This window comes from Meleagris gallopavo, chromosome 4 (genome assembly GCF_905368555.1).
Source record: "Meleagris gallopavo chromosome 4, MGAL_WU_HG_1.1, whole genome shotgun sequence".
NCBI classification, from domain to species: Eukaryota; Metazoa; Chordata; class Aves; order Galliformes; family Phasianidae; genus Meleagris; species Meleagris gallopavo.
This window is the reverse complement of record NC_139407.1, coordinates 14,515,460-14,530,683: the sequence shown is the minus strand read 5'-3', so window position 1 is coordinate 14,530,683 and position 15,224 is coordinate 14,515,460. Positions and strand designations below refer to the sequence as shown.

Genomic DNA, 15,224 nt, shown 5'->3' with positions numbered 1-15,224 from the left:
TCTTGTGTCTAAATGTAGATGTCAGATTTTAAGGGGACACAGCTCAACAATGTGCAGCACAACTTTGAGGGATGTAAGCTTTACACTTTTGGAGGCTTTAAGTTTACGCTTAACATATAGGAAAGAAACAAGTCAGAGACAAGAAAAGTGGTAATGAGAAAAGCAGGGTTCTCTAAGCTGCAAGGTTTTAAAATACTGTAAATAATATATAGTCTCCCCCCTCCCTCTCCCCCCACTGAAATATATAAGAAAATGCATATACTCCAGAACTGCAGCCATGCTAGTAAACTTAATTCTGTTTCGATAGTATTTCACTCCTAAACAGTAACAATTCACTCCTCTTTCATCTCACAAGAGTAGAACACCTTTTTCTTCCTCTGAAGAATTACAGATGTGCTCAAATCTTCAGTGTAATACATTCTAAATGCTTGGGGTTTGAGGTTTCTTTTCAGATCACCTTGTAGACACAAGGCAGAAAACAAGATCTCAATGTTTGTTTACTTTTGTAGATAAAGAGCATTATTAGTAGCACAGTTTCTATTACCTTATAAATATTTAGGCTCCTGAGTTCAATTAAAAAAAAGAAGTTCATTTCTTCATGTCAAAAACATTTTCTTGGCAGCACTATTCCAACCCAAACAAGTATCATTGTTCACATTACTCCAGCAATATAATACCAAGTGATGCTCGTAATGAATCCAAGATGCCTGATCTCACAGCCTATTAAAGCACGGTATGAAAACCCAATTTCGGAACTGAAAAAACCCTATTTCTGGGTGCCAGTCCTCACTTCACAAGATGAGGGAGCGTACTGCAGAACTTTCAGCCAAGAAACTATTGAGTTCAATGCGAAGGAGGAACTGGAGGGTCAAGAGGTGCTACTGACTGAAGGGAAACAGACGTTTGGCAACAGGATTCCAACTAAGTGTTGATTAAAATTGCAACTTTTCAATTAGAAGGCAGCTGTTCAAAGAGCTCAGAATAGTCTGTTTAATTGTTTTCTATCTGTGGGATCTCTAAGAAAGAAAAATAGCTAGCAAAATATTTATGGACTTCAAACTAGTAGCCCTGAAATGTTTACCTTTTAATTGTTAGGCAAAAAAAAAAAAATCTGCTTTCACTCCATAACACCAATAGCAGCGCCGTGCATCAGAAATACTACTGATGAAGTAATAATAAATCTCCATACAGAAATTAACAAAGGTAAAACTCATTAGGCAAGTGCCTTAAAGATCAAATACGTAAGGATATTATCAAATTCCTAAAACAGAAGTGGAGGAAAAGGACCTGAATGTCAGAAATTGTTCTCATGAAATCATGAAAGACAAGAAACCTTGGAGATGCTGGCTGTACAGTATACTGTACTCTTCTGGTCACATTCTGATTACTAACTTAAATTTTCCTACACGTGTATAGTAATAGAATGAACACATAAGAACCTGTATCTGAATTTGCCCAGTAAAAGGACAAACAGCATTACGCAAAGAAAAAAGTGAGAGCAATGAAACAGAAGTGGCGTGTTATTTGATGTATTACTTCTGATAGTACTTGAAAATACTTCTAAAATTTCACTGTTTTTTGCCACTTAGGAGGCTTTTAATTACAAAAGAGCAAGATTTTTCTTTTCCCCTATTTCATTTTCTTTGATCTTGATCTATGGAACAGATACAAACATAGGTTTCTTGTTTTTTTTTTGTTGTTGTTTTGTTTTGTTTTCGTTTTTTTTTTTTTTTAGAAAACATAGAACTGTTGACTTACCAAACTATTCTAGACAGAGCTCTATTTCAGACATTTATATATGTAAAGGTATTACAAACAAGTATTATAATCACTAACAGATCAGTCAGCAATATTTATTTCAGAATTTCAACTCAGATTATTTACTTCATAGCATATTTGGTGAAGTGTGAAAAACAAGGCACATGAAGGGAGATCAAAGACTCAAAACAGAGTGAAAATAAAGATTATTATCAGAATGTAACACTATTGCATAAAGCTGTCAGAGAGGAAATGAGAAAACAGTAGAGCAAAATTCTAATGATCAACATCACATTTGTTGCTACTTGTCTGCTTTTCAAGTAGTAATATACGTTTTTTTGGGTGAAGGGTAAAGTACGCTTCTTTTCTTCATCAAAACATAACAATTTACTTTTTTTTTTTTTTTAAATAACCCAAGCTAATATTCTAAGAAAGAAAAAACAATTGTCTTCCAAAATCTTCCAACCTCGAGCAGTTGTGCAAAACCAAGCTAAATCCCGCCCAACTTTAATACTTAATCCTTCTTTGGATGAGCTCCTGATCAGCTTGCTAGTTCTCACCTCCTTCAATCCTTTTTACCACTCCTTCATTTCAGCTACAGTTTGTGTGGGGTTGGTGTAAGGCACTGCTCTGACCTTAAGAGCCTGAGCAGCCCTTCCATGCAGCACAGATGCTTCTTGGAAATGCATGCAGGTGAAGAAGTCACCTGTTTGGGGCCACAGTGCAGGGCTACGTCTTCAGACTAAATCCTTCAAAAGCACATGGAAAAATCTCCCTGTCATCATCTTTTATTTACTCAAAACCAAGTTCCAAATGTGAATATGTGCACCCAGAGAAGTCAAATTAAAACCAGGAAAATAGCTCTGACAACTGGATAGGCAGTTCTATAGTCAAACACAATCATCACGTTGTTTGTTGGGGCAAAGAAAACACCTTGGCACATCCATACATTTCCCAAACTGCCTTTTCCAGATTGCTTATGCATTACGTAAAATCATCTTCAATGGAAGCAAAACACTTTCACGTACCGACAGTCTTCACTGCTGAACTCTGCAGCAACATACCTTCCAACTGCATAAAAGAGTACGGGAATATGGAAGCAGACTTAAAATCCTAGTACAATCTTGTACTAAATACTGACGCGTGCACAAGGTTAACACATGTCTCTACCCAAGTTCTGTCCTTGTGTATATTATTCTGATGGCAACCTAAGATGCAAAAAGAGAAACAAAGACCAACTTCTCATGTTTTATCTAATTAATTAACATCGGGCAGTTAATACAGTGGGGGGGATCCCAAATCCCCATCCACCTGCGCTCAGAACCACCGAGTTTAAAACTGGTTCCTCACACGTTTCCACCAGACCAACCAATATGCAAAGTGCCTCAGCCACATGAAACACTGCATTAAAATGCATTTTCAAACTCATAACCTACTGCACTCTACAACAAAGGAGCACTTACTGCCATTGTCGTCAGAATTCTCACTGCTGCTAGGAAGCCGACGTCGTTTCATGATCTCCCCGGGAAACAGCAGGCAGCCTGCAAAGCAACGAGACAGCACTTAAGATAATAATACGCAGTCATCAAGTTGTGCTTCTGATGGCATCGGAGGATTTACAACACATAAAGGAAAACAAACAACTTGAAGCAGCATCTGAAATATGAGCAATGAGTATCTCCAAGGCACTTAATTAGGTAATTACCCTCTGAGCAGGTGAAAAAAACTGGAGGGTATAATGACAAGTCCACCAACCCTTCCACCCCAAAACAGAAGCATCTTTGTTTCTCAGAGATTGAACACCACTAAGTATCTGCAGTGAATTCATTTAACTCACCCTACCCATTCTGACACTACATTTGCAATACAGTAACATTTTAACCACCTCAGTAAATATTCACTTTGGCAGATATGCCTTTGGAACAATCTTATTCCTGTGTTAAGTGCTAGATTTGCAAAATCAAAGATTAAAGTCTTCCCCTTGCATAAAAAGTAAGGAACATCAGCATAGCAAGCCAAGCTTTCCCAGAAAAGCTACATATGGATCATATATGCTCCAGAAGGTATCATCTCTAAGGTCAGAGTCACTTCCTCCTGCAGGCACATGTCCACCAGCTTGCCTAAACGCGAACTGCTTTTCAGGAATCACACCAACATCTGATAACATAGCCCCTCCAACCTCCAAAGCTGGTGAATTCTAGTAATGCTGAGCTCAGCCGCACACAAACCAGTGATGGAAAGGCAAACGCTCCTTATGTTTTTGTTGGCTACTCACACGGTGCTGGTATTCTGTGTGTATTTCTTGCAGAATGGAAGTAAATTCAGGAAAAAAAAAAAAAAAGGAAGCTGTGAATAACCAGTCAGCATTATATGTAAAAACTTATTAAAAGGAGTAAGTTGAAAAGCAGAAAAAACATGTCAAGAAGTGCAGATAGGCATATCCACTTTAAGTTGAACTGACAAGGACTCCAGATAGAACATGAAATCCCCTGAGCCTTTCTCTGCCATGTATCAATTTTGCTATCAACAAGGTCTGAGTGTTCTGCTAGCAGCAAAGCCCTAGAACGTGCCTTCAGGGCACAGACTTGAAAAATCAGATGCCGAAAACACTTCTGCTTCTAGGTGTGTGCATAAAACCCAACCTCTTAATCTCCACGTGAGCTGGAATTTCCCAGAAACCTCTCAGCAAAGCTCTTTTCATTGACCACTTCAGGAGGTTTATAACTACTTCACTTCGTTCAGTGAGAAATTACTCATGGTAGTAAACTCCAGGAGAACCCTTTCAACTTTTGAGAGTAATTCTCAAAGTGAGGAGAAGAAAAACCTAATCAAAGCCTGACACTACTTCAAAAACAAACAAACAACAACAAAAAAAAAAAACACAGAAAAATCTTCTCTTCATAAAGGGATTCACACAGAAATAAGCATTTTTGAGACAGAATTTATCCAATCAACTCCAGGAGCACATAAGCAACTGAATCTGAGATTCTTATTTTACGCCTACACTAAGTTCCAATTTGTTTTTAGAGCCCAAGCACTGCAAGATTTCCTCCTTTCTGATATTATACTATATTAAACTGTTGGTGAATATTTCACCAAGACCTGTTGTCACCACCGTGTAAAAGTTCACATATAACTTCTGATGGCAGAGAATGAAGAATCATTAATGACAGCCTCTTACAGTGTGTAAAGAATTCAGCCCAGAAGAATGGCTTTGGAGCAGACCAGAATTCTCTATGTATGACAAGCAGAAAGGTCACCAATGAATAAACAGACACACCAGCGCAGAACATCACAATCCTCTGAAGAGATCTGGTATAAATGGACCATTCCAGAGCCAAGTACTCATACGGTCGCATACGAAATACTGGAAAGCAACACTCAGACCCAAACTGGGCTAAGACAGAACTAGCTGCTATTAGGCCAGAACCCAGCTCCTTAACGCACTTTTTTTTTTTAACATACTTTTCTAGTAACTGAAACAAGTATGAACAATACCAAACTAAAAGAGCACACTCAATCAGTATGGAAATATCTCCTATAAACTAAATAAAAGGGATATGGAATAAAATAAAAAATACTAGACTGTCTCAGAAATGCAACTTACACATTCCTGGTCAAAATCTTCACTTCTTGTTTTGTTTCAGCACAGTCTGAAAAGTAAGCAATCTAAAGCAAAGTAATACTGCATATACACAAAGAGGAAACACTGACAGCCTTAGGTTGAACAAGGAAATCCAAAATTCTGCCCCTGCATCTCTTTGGACAAGTATATTCTGAGTTCACCTTCTCCTAACCGTACTTAGAAAAAACATGAAATAAGGAACATCCAGAAGCTTTTCCTTTCTACTGTGCATCTTTAAAAAAAATAAAAAATACAGCAAATAATGCTTTTTTTTTTCCCCCGACTGCTGTTTAAAGGAGTGACTGGTATTCACACCCTCCCTGTCAAGCCCTCAGGATTAGCTAGCTATTCTCCAGCAGTCAGAGGAGCCAGCACAGCAGTCACTTCTCTGGAATACAGTGTTCAATAAGGCAGTTCATTTACCCGTCCACTCTAAGGCAGGTTTCTAAGGATGGCTGTATTGAAAAGCCTACATCCCCAAATACAACATTAAAAGGAAATACACGATTCAATTAAGTTTGTGTGAGATTCTTTTACAGATGCATATGAAAGGAGAATTGAAATCCATAGATAATCCTTTCCTACCTTTGAACTTCACTGCGTTTTCAGGGAGCTACACTGCTGACAGAAAAGCAGCACTTGGCTGCTCTAAGCAATTGTCAAATCCCCTACAATTAACTCCTAAATGCTCTGTCATTAAAAGGAATAAAGCAGTTTTTGACTTCTAAAATAACTTCAAACTGCTCCTTTTAAACATCATGCACCAGATGCTCAAGCCCATAGCCCAGAATACACCATCCACAGGTAACAAGAATAACACATGCAGACGGAAATGCCGCTTCTCCTGCGGTACCACACACAGTCCCAAACACCACAGGCTGCGGGCGGCTCACAGGGACCTCACAGTCACACAAGAAGTGCAGCAAGACTAATCATGGACTGCTGCTGGTTAGGTGCAGACTGACGGCACAGGCTATCCCTGTTCAGCCACACGCACACACAGTTTGCACACTGAGAGGATACTGGAAGTTCTTGTCACTTTACAAAAGGAAACTATCTTACATCATTCTTTGCGGGATATCTGCAACTAAAAGTAAAGAGATATTTTTATATTTTATAAGGCAGAATGTCAGGCTTTCCACTAAAACTGCTTATCTCTTTCTCTTTCCCAGCCTGGGATGTCAGTGCTACCTTTATCCGAAATTCCCCTTCCAATCATGAGGATTGACTGGATTTTGACATACAACCAATATATTCAGGTGCAAACATAATGCATGTAACTCACCCCTGACCTCATTAGAACATGTATCTGAAAGAGAAGTAGGCCTGGCAATTCCAACTGGTGGGCTCACCAAGACTGACTGTAGCACAACTAGCATAACGGTACAAGCTAGCTACCAACATCATGTATGTAAACAAAGCAAATTCACATGTAAGCACAATCCAATAAAAGGGCAAAACATATAAACTAAGCTGTAAGACTCATACCAATAATTAGTAAAAACGATGCGACGAGACAGAAGAAAACCACCCAGGTTACTGAGCTCAATTCCCAGCAACTGAAGGCAACCGCCTAATTGCTGAACGGCCATGGAGTTCCCACAAAGCACTCAGTGCGTCACATATGCCACAGAACCACTTCCCACTGCCTTCACAAGATGAGTGCTTCTCTGAAGCGGCCAACCAAGCAGTGCCCCCCAACAACTGCCGTTTCTCCCAAACGCACACAGCAGCCTGAAAAGGGCATCTGCCCATATACCGTTTAACGGTAGAGTCAGCCCAGTGTTCAAGAGCTACAAAGTCCTGCAGCCCAAACACAAAGAAGGCTGCCCATCACCCATGCATCAGGCAATCCCTGAGCTCCTGTTACCCTGGTCTAACTAAAATTCTGGTGGCGTAAGCACCTTTCCTAAGTTTCACAGAAGCAACTGGGTGCTTGCTGCCATTCAAAGTAACAGAGAAGCCCTCCAAGTTTCGCTCTGATTCTACCTTCGCCTCTTATCCTGCCATAACAAGGGAGCACTCCAGGCAGAGCTTACAGCAGTGTTTACACAGTGTAACAACGTGAGGTTTTGATTTGTTCAGAAGGCCAGTTTTGATACAGATGAGAATGTTACTGAATTCTGCATAACAGTTCAGCTTCACTTCTTTGAAGGACCATTGCTTCTTCACTTCAAAGCCATAGTTTCAGAGATCAGGCAATGTGGCTGGCTGGCAGCCTGCCAAGGGCTCTGCCGTGCTGCCCACCTGAGGCATGATGCTCCATAGAGATGACACCAGCAGCTTTATCCTCCCCATGTCATCACGCTAGCTCTCAAAGTCAAGCTCTGGGCTTTACTTGTTGACTGGGCAAACAGCAAACACACAAATCTAACCTTGGAGTTAACAATGCAGAATTGATTCTCTGATCATCTTAAGGACAAGATTACACTGCCTGAAATGTTTCTTATGTCTACTTCACTTTGGAGAGAGCCTCTACTTCACAACACCTGTAAAATGCTGTGCAAATGAAATGACGAAATGATAATCCAGAATCAACGTCAAACACGTGGTGAATTTGCACGTTCTAGCGGAGCTGAGCCATGAACATCTCACCCTACACACCAACAAGCAGTCGCTAAGAACACAGCCATTTCTGCTGACTCTTCACAGGGAGCACAGCAACACGACCCAGCACAGCAATGCACAGCAGCATCACAACACTGTTCATTTCCTACCTCTACAGCAGATGGATTTGAAACAACTGACAAACAACAGAAGCTGCACAGGACAGCAATAACAAAAATCCCTCCTCTTTTTTTTTTTTTTTTTTTTTTAGACACTGGAAGTTGCAAAGACACAAAATCCACATCCTTTACTCTAGCTTCCACAGAGCAGAAATCCAGGCACTATCCTATAAAAACTGAAGGTGAGCATACACAGATACACACATACACACACTCATGCACTTTTTTTTTTCCCCCACTGCTACTAAGCAGTTATGGCACCATATACTTTGTCACTCCATTTGACCCTGAGTGGACATGGCTGAAGAGAGAAATGTAAAGTGTGCCAAAGTCTTTGTAATGCCAATAGTGAAACACAAACAGATTTTTAAAAATAAATGTATATGAAAAAGTCTACTTCTGCAGATCAGAGGCTTTCTACAGTGCAGTTCTTACTAGAGTTCCTTCAGGGATAAAGCTCCACATAAAAAGTTTATCATTCAAACTCTAGCAGACAACTAACCGTAACTGTGTTAACAGGTGTCAGTGTGACAAACTGCAATGAGCAGCTGCAGAGACAGGATGGGAAGAAAGCAGCATTATGATAGATGCACACACTGAAGACAAACCGAAAACTGGCTTTTTCTGAAATTAACTAAACACTAAATGCCCTGAAACCAAGACCTAATTACAACCAGTGCAGCAGAGATCACTTCAGAACACTCACTGTCTGCATGGAAATATAACACAGTCTTAATCACAAGAACTGCAGATAAACATGTTCTGCTGTTCTCACTTCAGTAGCTGGGTCATGGCATCACCTTGTTCCTCATGAACTGACATCTGGTGCAAGAAGAGAAAACTGCTGTTTTCTTCTGGGCACAGTTACATCAAAAATACTATCAACTATTCCAACCTACATAAAACTTCTTAACTCCTCTTTAGCACCAATAAAAGCTTTGAAAGCGACGTTCAGTAGTCACAAAGAAGAGTTTGCATTCCAACCTGAGGTGAAACACCACAATGCTGTGTGGCACAGCCCACAGCACAAAAAGCCCAAGACCCCAGATTTGGAGAAAAAGCCCTCAGTGTTTCTTAAACAAAGGCAGAACGTTTCCAGGCCAGGAGCATTCTTCACTAAGACTGCTCCAACTAACTGCAGCACCTCTGCCCCAAATCCAACAAGGAAAAGCACTACAGGCTCGTGTCTGAGCCCAGCACAGCCAAGATCCACACGCTCGTTGGTATACGTGTACAAAGCTGGTTCCTAATACCTATTCCCAAGTTGTGCTGGTGGAAGCGACTGCCCAAAGTCCTGGCAAACTGAGCTTTGGGAGTGCACCCAGCCCACCCTACAGCCACCACGGTTCTGCCCTGCCACCAGGAGCTGCCAGCTCAGACAGTCCCACTGGAACCGGCAGCAGGATGAACGGCTGGGAGAAAGCACGAGAGGAAACACTGCACATTTTCTTCTGCTACGAATTGGGAATGAAACCAGAGAAGCTAGAAGGGAAATGTGCAGCTGCAAAGGAGAAAAAGGTTTATTATTGTTATTGTATTTTAAACACGCCTATTACACAAAGCTCAAAAGCAGCGAGCAAGCGGTGTGGGCAGCCAGAGAGAAAACCTTACTGCTGTGAGAGCACAGCCCTACCGCTCCAACAACATCCCGCTGAGGGTGAGAAATGTCTCCAAACATAATCACAACGAACGCGTTCTGGCACCACTTTGTGAAGGCTTCAGGTTTGCAAGTGTGGGCAGCTTTTCAGTCACTTAAAAGACAGAGCCTGCTTAAGAAGGTCACTATTCCTACTCACAGCAAAACTCGTCTCTAAAAAGAAATAAATGCAACCGGCACAAGAGCTGATTGTGAATTAAAAAGCCAACCAAGGCGTGTCGTTAAAAGGGATCGCAATTTCCGTGCTACCGAACCCACACCTTTTCGTGCCGCTGCGCAGCCACACGAACCGCTCATTTGCACGTCACGTCTGGGAGCTCTCACAGCATGGCTGGCGGCTCGGAACCCCGCTGAGCTCACCTGCGGGCCATCGAGGGACTTTACTAGAGCGGCACTGTCAGCCGAGGGCCGGGACCAGACGCAGGGGGCCGCCGCCGACCACGCGCGCTCCTCCCCGCCGCCCTCAGGCAGGCGGGATCCAGTTCAAATCTACCGCCTCGCGGGCGCCACGGAGCTCTCCTCTCCTTTCCTCTCCTCTCGCGGAGGACCCACCTCAGCGCCCGCCCCACCGAAGGGAACGGAGCCGCCGAGCCGAGCCGCGCCGCCGCCGCTCTCCATTTGAACGGCCCGGCGCCCCCGCCTCCTTCCCCTGCCGCCGCTCCTCCCCGCCGCCGGCCGCCACCAATCCGCTCGGCCCCGGCCGCAAATTAAACTTGCTGCCCCGCCGCCGCTCCGCCGCCCCGAGTGCCGTCACCGCAGGAACGGCGACGGCGCCGCCCCCGCCCTCGACGCGAGGGCACGGGGGGGCCGGGGCGAGCGGCGGGGACTCGCGCTCGTGTCGGTGTCTGTCTCTCCTCCCACTCCCAGACAGTTCTGGAAACTGTGCATCACCTCTTGTCACAGGCGGCAGCCAGCAGGCGCTGCGCACAAACAAACGCCCGCCGCTCCGCCCGCCTCGAAACGCGGAGAGCCCCGCGGCGCGGCGCCGACGAACGGGCGGGGAGAGGAGAGCCCATGCCGGCAGCGGGTGCCGCGGACGGCGGCGCGGCGCTTTGTCTCGCTCCCCGAACGCTGCTGCCGGCCCCGCGGAGCGCGGACCGTTACCGGGCTCCGAGGCCCCGCCGTGCCCGGTCGGGGGCTCCCGCCGCCGCGCCCGCGCTTCAACGGCCGCCACGGCGTTCGATTTTCCCTCGGCGAACGCCGCGTCCGACCCGGGCCCCGCGGGCAGAGCGCCGCGCCGCGGGCGGGAGGAGCCCGCCGGGAGCTGCCCCGCGGCCCCGCCAAGTTTGCACCGCGCCCCCCACGTGGCCGCTCGCGCCCCGCGCGCCTTTAAACTCCCCGAGCGCGGGCGGGCGGGGCGGCGCCGGGCACACGCATCGCGAGGGGTCGCTGCACCTGCTGCCCGCCGCATCCCCTCCGCCCCATCCCGCCCCGAGCGGCAACTTGTGTCTCGTTCCAACGAGGGCGATTTTTACGCTCTCGAAGCGTTTTTTTCTCCTCCGAGCCCAAACCGGCGCCCGGCGTAAACGCGCAGCTCCGCGCACAGCCCCTCCTCCCGCGGTGAGCGGCGGGGCGGCTCCGGGAAGCGCGGGGCCGCGGTGACAGCCGCCGGCCGTGCCCTCTCCCGGCGCGGTTCCCGGCGGGACCGCTGCCGCCCTCCGCCTCCCGAGCGGCTCCGGCGCACCCCGCGGCCCGCGGCGGGCGCTGCCCGCGGCGCAGCCCGGGCCGGAGCGCAGCGCGACACCGCGGGTCCCCTTTCCTCCCTCCCTCACTCCCTCCGCCCGCTCAGCCCGGCACAAGTTGCGCGCGGGATAGCGGAGCCGCAACTCGGCCGCCTCCCGACCCGCTTTGCCGCGGCGCCATGTTAATGACGTACTCTCTTATTTCCACTAGGCAGCGACCTTCGGCACCCAACTGCTCTCCCGCCGCCTCCGGAGCGACAAAAAAACCCATCAAATATGGCTGTGCTGGCGGCTCCCCGGCGGGCGCTGCGGCGGCGCGGGGCGGCGGCACGGTTACCTGCTGGCGGCGGGGCGGCGGCGGGCGGCGCGGCCGGGCTTCCCCTGCGCGGAGAGCGCGGGGCCGCCGCATGAGTTCGGCGCGGCGGCGGCGGGGCGCGGAAAGCGGCCGTGCGCTCCGCGCACACACACGCACACACACACACACACACACACCGCCGGAGACTCCCTCTGACTGACGTTTGTACTTGTTATGGAGGAAGGACTCCGTGAATCAAACTCGTTTCTGGGTCACTGCTGCCACAGGGGGGAGCTGCTTTAATCCCCTGCCAAAACGGGAAGCCGAGGAAGGGGGGCCGGCCCCGGGCAGCGGCAGCAACTCCGAGCGAGCCCGGCACCGAGGGGCCGCCGGCCGCACCGCGCCCTAGCGCGAAGGGGAGGGCCTGTGGCTGGCCGCTCCGCTCGCCCGGTGCGTGTCGGGCGGGCTCAGCGCTGGGCTTGTGACGCGGTACGGTGTTCCCCGCGGACCGTGCAGTTTTGTGGTTTGCAGGCAAAGAAACTGAGGCACGCGGGAGTTTAGTAACGCACGTCCATAGCGAACAACGGCCAGGGCACGAATAAGGCGGCACCTGCAGCTCCCTCACTGCTGGCCCCCCAGAAGAGCCAGCGCCACGTCTTTCTAGCAGGATGGGAAACGATCATAAATTGGTACCAAATTCCACACCAAACTTTCCATAACCAAGAAGAATATTTGAATGCAGATTTTCTATTTTTGCATACTGAAACTTTACCTCACACCATGCACCTGTGCTCCCTGCATGGGGAGAAGGGACTGCCTCCCTGCTGAGCAGAACTACAGAGCAGAGCACAGTGAGCACAGCATTTGTGTGCAGCCACCTCTGCCTGCCCAGCAATCAGTCTGGGTCCAACAGAGGAGTTCAGGTGTTAAAGTTTGCAAAGATGTGTAACAGCTGCCCGGCCCCCACCAGGCTCCCATTCCTTCACATCCTAAAAAGCTGGAGATTACAAGAAAAGTCTTCACTCCTAATATATTTTTTCACTGTGACAGTAAAACAATTACATGTTTTTTTCATAGAACACCTTGAAGGATCTTCAGATTTTGAAGCCTAAACTAAGACTTTGATTCTCCATGTTCTTATCCACATGAATACTTTTAAATCAATATAAACGGGGAATTCTCTCTGTTCTCTCACTCTTGGAACCCAGAGCAGTGAAGGCACAGAAGGGAGCAACTCCACAGGCATCCTGTGTATTTGCAAGGCTCAGGGCCTCAGCTTTCCCCACCCCTGGTGCTTGCCAGTACCACACACACTGGATCTTGTTGTCTGCTCCCTTATTGCCAGGGTGACATTTTTATTACCCATCATCTTTTCCCTGAGATTCCAGAAACCTTCCTCCAGTGCTGATGTCCAATGCTGCTAAAGCAGACAGAGAGCACAGACCTCATTGATGTGTATTATCTGAGCAGCACAGACCTGCTGCTGTGCTCCATACAGACCCATGATCAGCGCTTCCTCCTGGGCAGCCCCTGGGGCACTCATGAACTCCTGAGGAGCCTGTAAAAAGTGACTAAGGCAACAACACACCTATCATCACTTGCTATCTGGAGGTTCACACTCTACAGGATGAATATGAGTTCTGTTGGTTCATTTAAGAGGTTCATTTAATGTAAAGAATCATTGGAATTACCAGTTGTGCCACCTCTCTTAATTCTTTCTAGGAAAGTTCAGAGCGGGCTTCTGAGAAAACATTAAATGTGAATGCACTCTGATTACTTCAGCGGAGCAGTAACAGTGTTCCTGTCTCAAACTCCTTGGATTTGAGACAATATTTTTATCATTAATTGGTTTTCCTTTGCATACACAGCCAAGTTTAAGTTATGTGTTGTATTTTAGGAAACATTTTCCTTGGAATCCATGCAAGGCCATGCATGTAGGAACACAACAATAACATGTTCTAGATGGTGGGCCATATTTTAGTAAGTAGGGGCTAAATGTGCTTTCTAAAGCTTACCAAACGTGAGCTTTCTGCATTGCAAACACAGGTAGTCTGGGCTTCATGAGAAAGTAAATGTACCCAGGCAAGGAATACCCCAATCTTCTGGAGTATTTGTCTTGTCTCTGCATATGGAATCACTGACACCATTCTGAAATAATGTACTCACATGTCCAGAAATACTGGAAAAAAAAAAAAATATACCACGAATACTACAGGTATAAAGTTTGATATCAATATAGCTATGGTGAAACAAGAAAGTATGTGATGGAGCATGCCAGGGTAAGCCATGGGCATCATTAACAGAAGTCAGCTCTCAAAAAAGGGATCTGCGTAGTTCGCGATGAGATGTTCGCTGCAGAAGCAGCTTTAGCAGCTTAAGACACCATTATGATTCCTGCCTAGGAACATCAGACAGCAGAAGTGACTGTGTGAGTGATCCGCCCTTGCTTCCCAATATAATCAGACCCAGCTCAACCTGCTAGGACAGGTGGACTGCCTATGGTGATAGAGGAGGATGGTAAAAGCAAGCCACGCAGGGCAGAGAAAAATTGTAATTCTGCATTAAACACCTGACCACTGATGAGAAAAATCAAAAAAGGAGAGACAACCACATAGCAGTTTTCTGCTGCCTCTGCTGGCTAAATTTCAAGACAATGGGTAAGAACCTGCTGTACGTAGAATCAGTAGGGATTTTGCCATGGTCAGTAGTGTGAGCAGAATTTCAGCCTTCATCTCTAATAATGAGCTCTACACTTAAAGTATGCACTTTGTTCTAATAAAACGTCACACTTGAAGTAAATCTGTGTCATTCTCAGTCATCTCTTTATCGGTACTGAGATTCATTCTAGGAGCATCTGGAGAGTATGCGTCAGGAAAGAACATGCTAACGTGAAGAACTTCTGCAGCCCCTTCTCCAAGTTGTTTTACCGGGCACAATCCATACTAAATTTTATTTATTTATCTATGTTTATATAGTTTAAGTTCTCCCTCTCAACTGTTGCTTCTGAGCAGATGCACAAACCCAAGGAAAGAATATGTAGCTTTTTAGCACTTCTGTGCAGGGTTTGGTGGAAAACATTTGCTGCAGCAGTTTCTGCTACAATATTTCCACTCACTTTTTTCTTTTTTAAAATTTTATAATACCAACTACTCCTTCTATATTTGGAATCTGTTTCCATTACTCCTTGCAGAGGAGCTGCACAGTTGGGCCAGGCCCTGTTGAGGCCCATTTTGTACATAGTTGATCTTCTCACACAAGCAGGGGAGAAAAGATTTTAACGTAAGCGCATGTAAATCTCTATGATTTACAGATTGCTTCAGTACAATATTCTTAACTGCTGCAGAAGCCCTTGCACTAACCACTTGCTCATGTAGCTTATGTGCAAACTACGGAGGAATGCGCATGTCACAGTTTTTCGTAATTCAAACACATCATTTATGGCAATATGGCAAATGACCATCACGCAAAGTCATCCACAAAA

General features: G+C 46.1%; 1 protein-coding gene across 14 annotated transcripts in view; it reads right to left on the bottom strand.

The window, feature by feature from the left end:
* Nucleotides 1-15,224, bottom strand: part of JADE1 (jade family PHD finger 1) — a 147,775-nt gene that overhangs the window by 32,468 nt on the left and 100,083 nt on the right. For 7 of the 14 annotated variants that reach the window (XM_019614533.3, XM_085221835.1, XM_019614531.3 and 4 more), the window contains one exon: nt 3,222-3,299. In XM_019614533.3, coding sequence (XP_019470078.2) covers nt 3,222-3,273 — 52 coding nt within the window. In that variant the 5' untranslated portion in view covers nt 3,274-3,299. The other 7 variants (XM_085221836.1, XM_085221837.1, XM_085221833.1 and 4 more) reach the window with 7 other exon arrangements.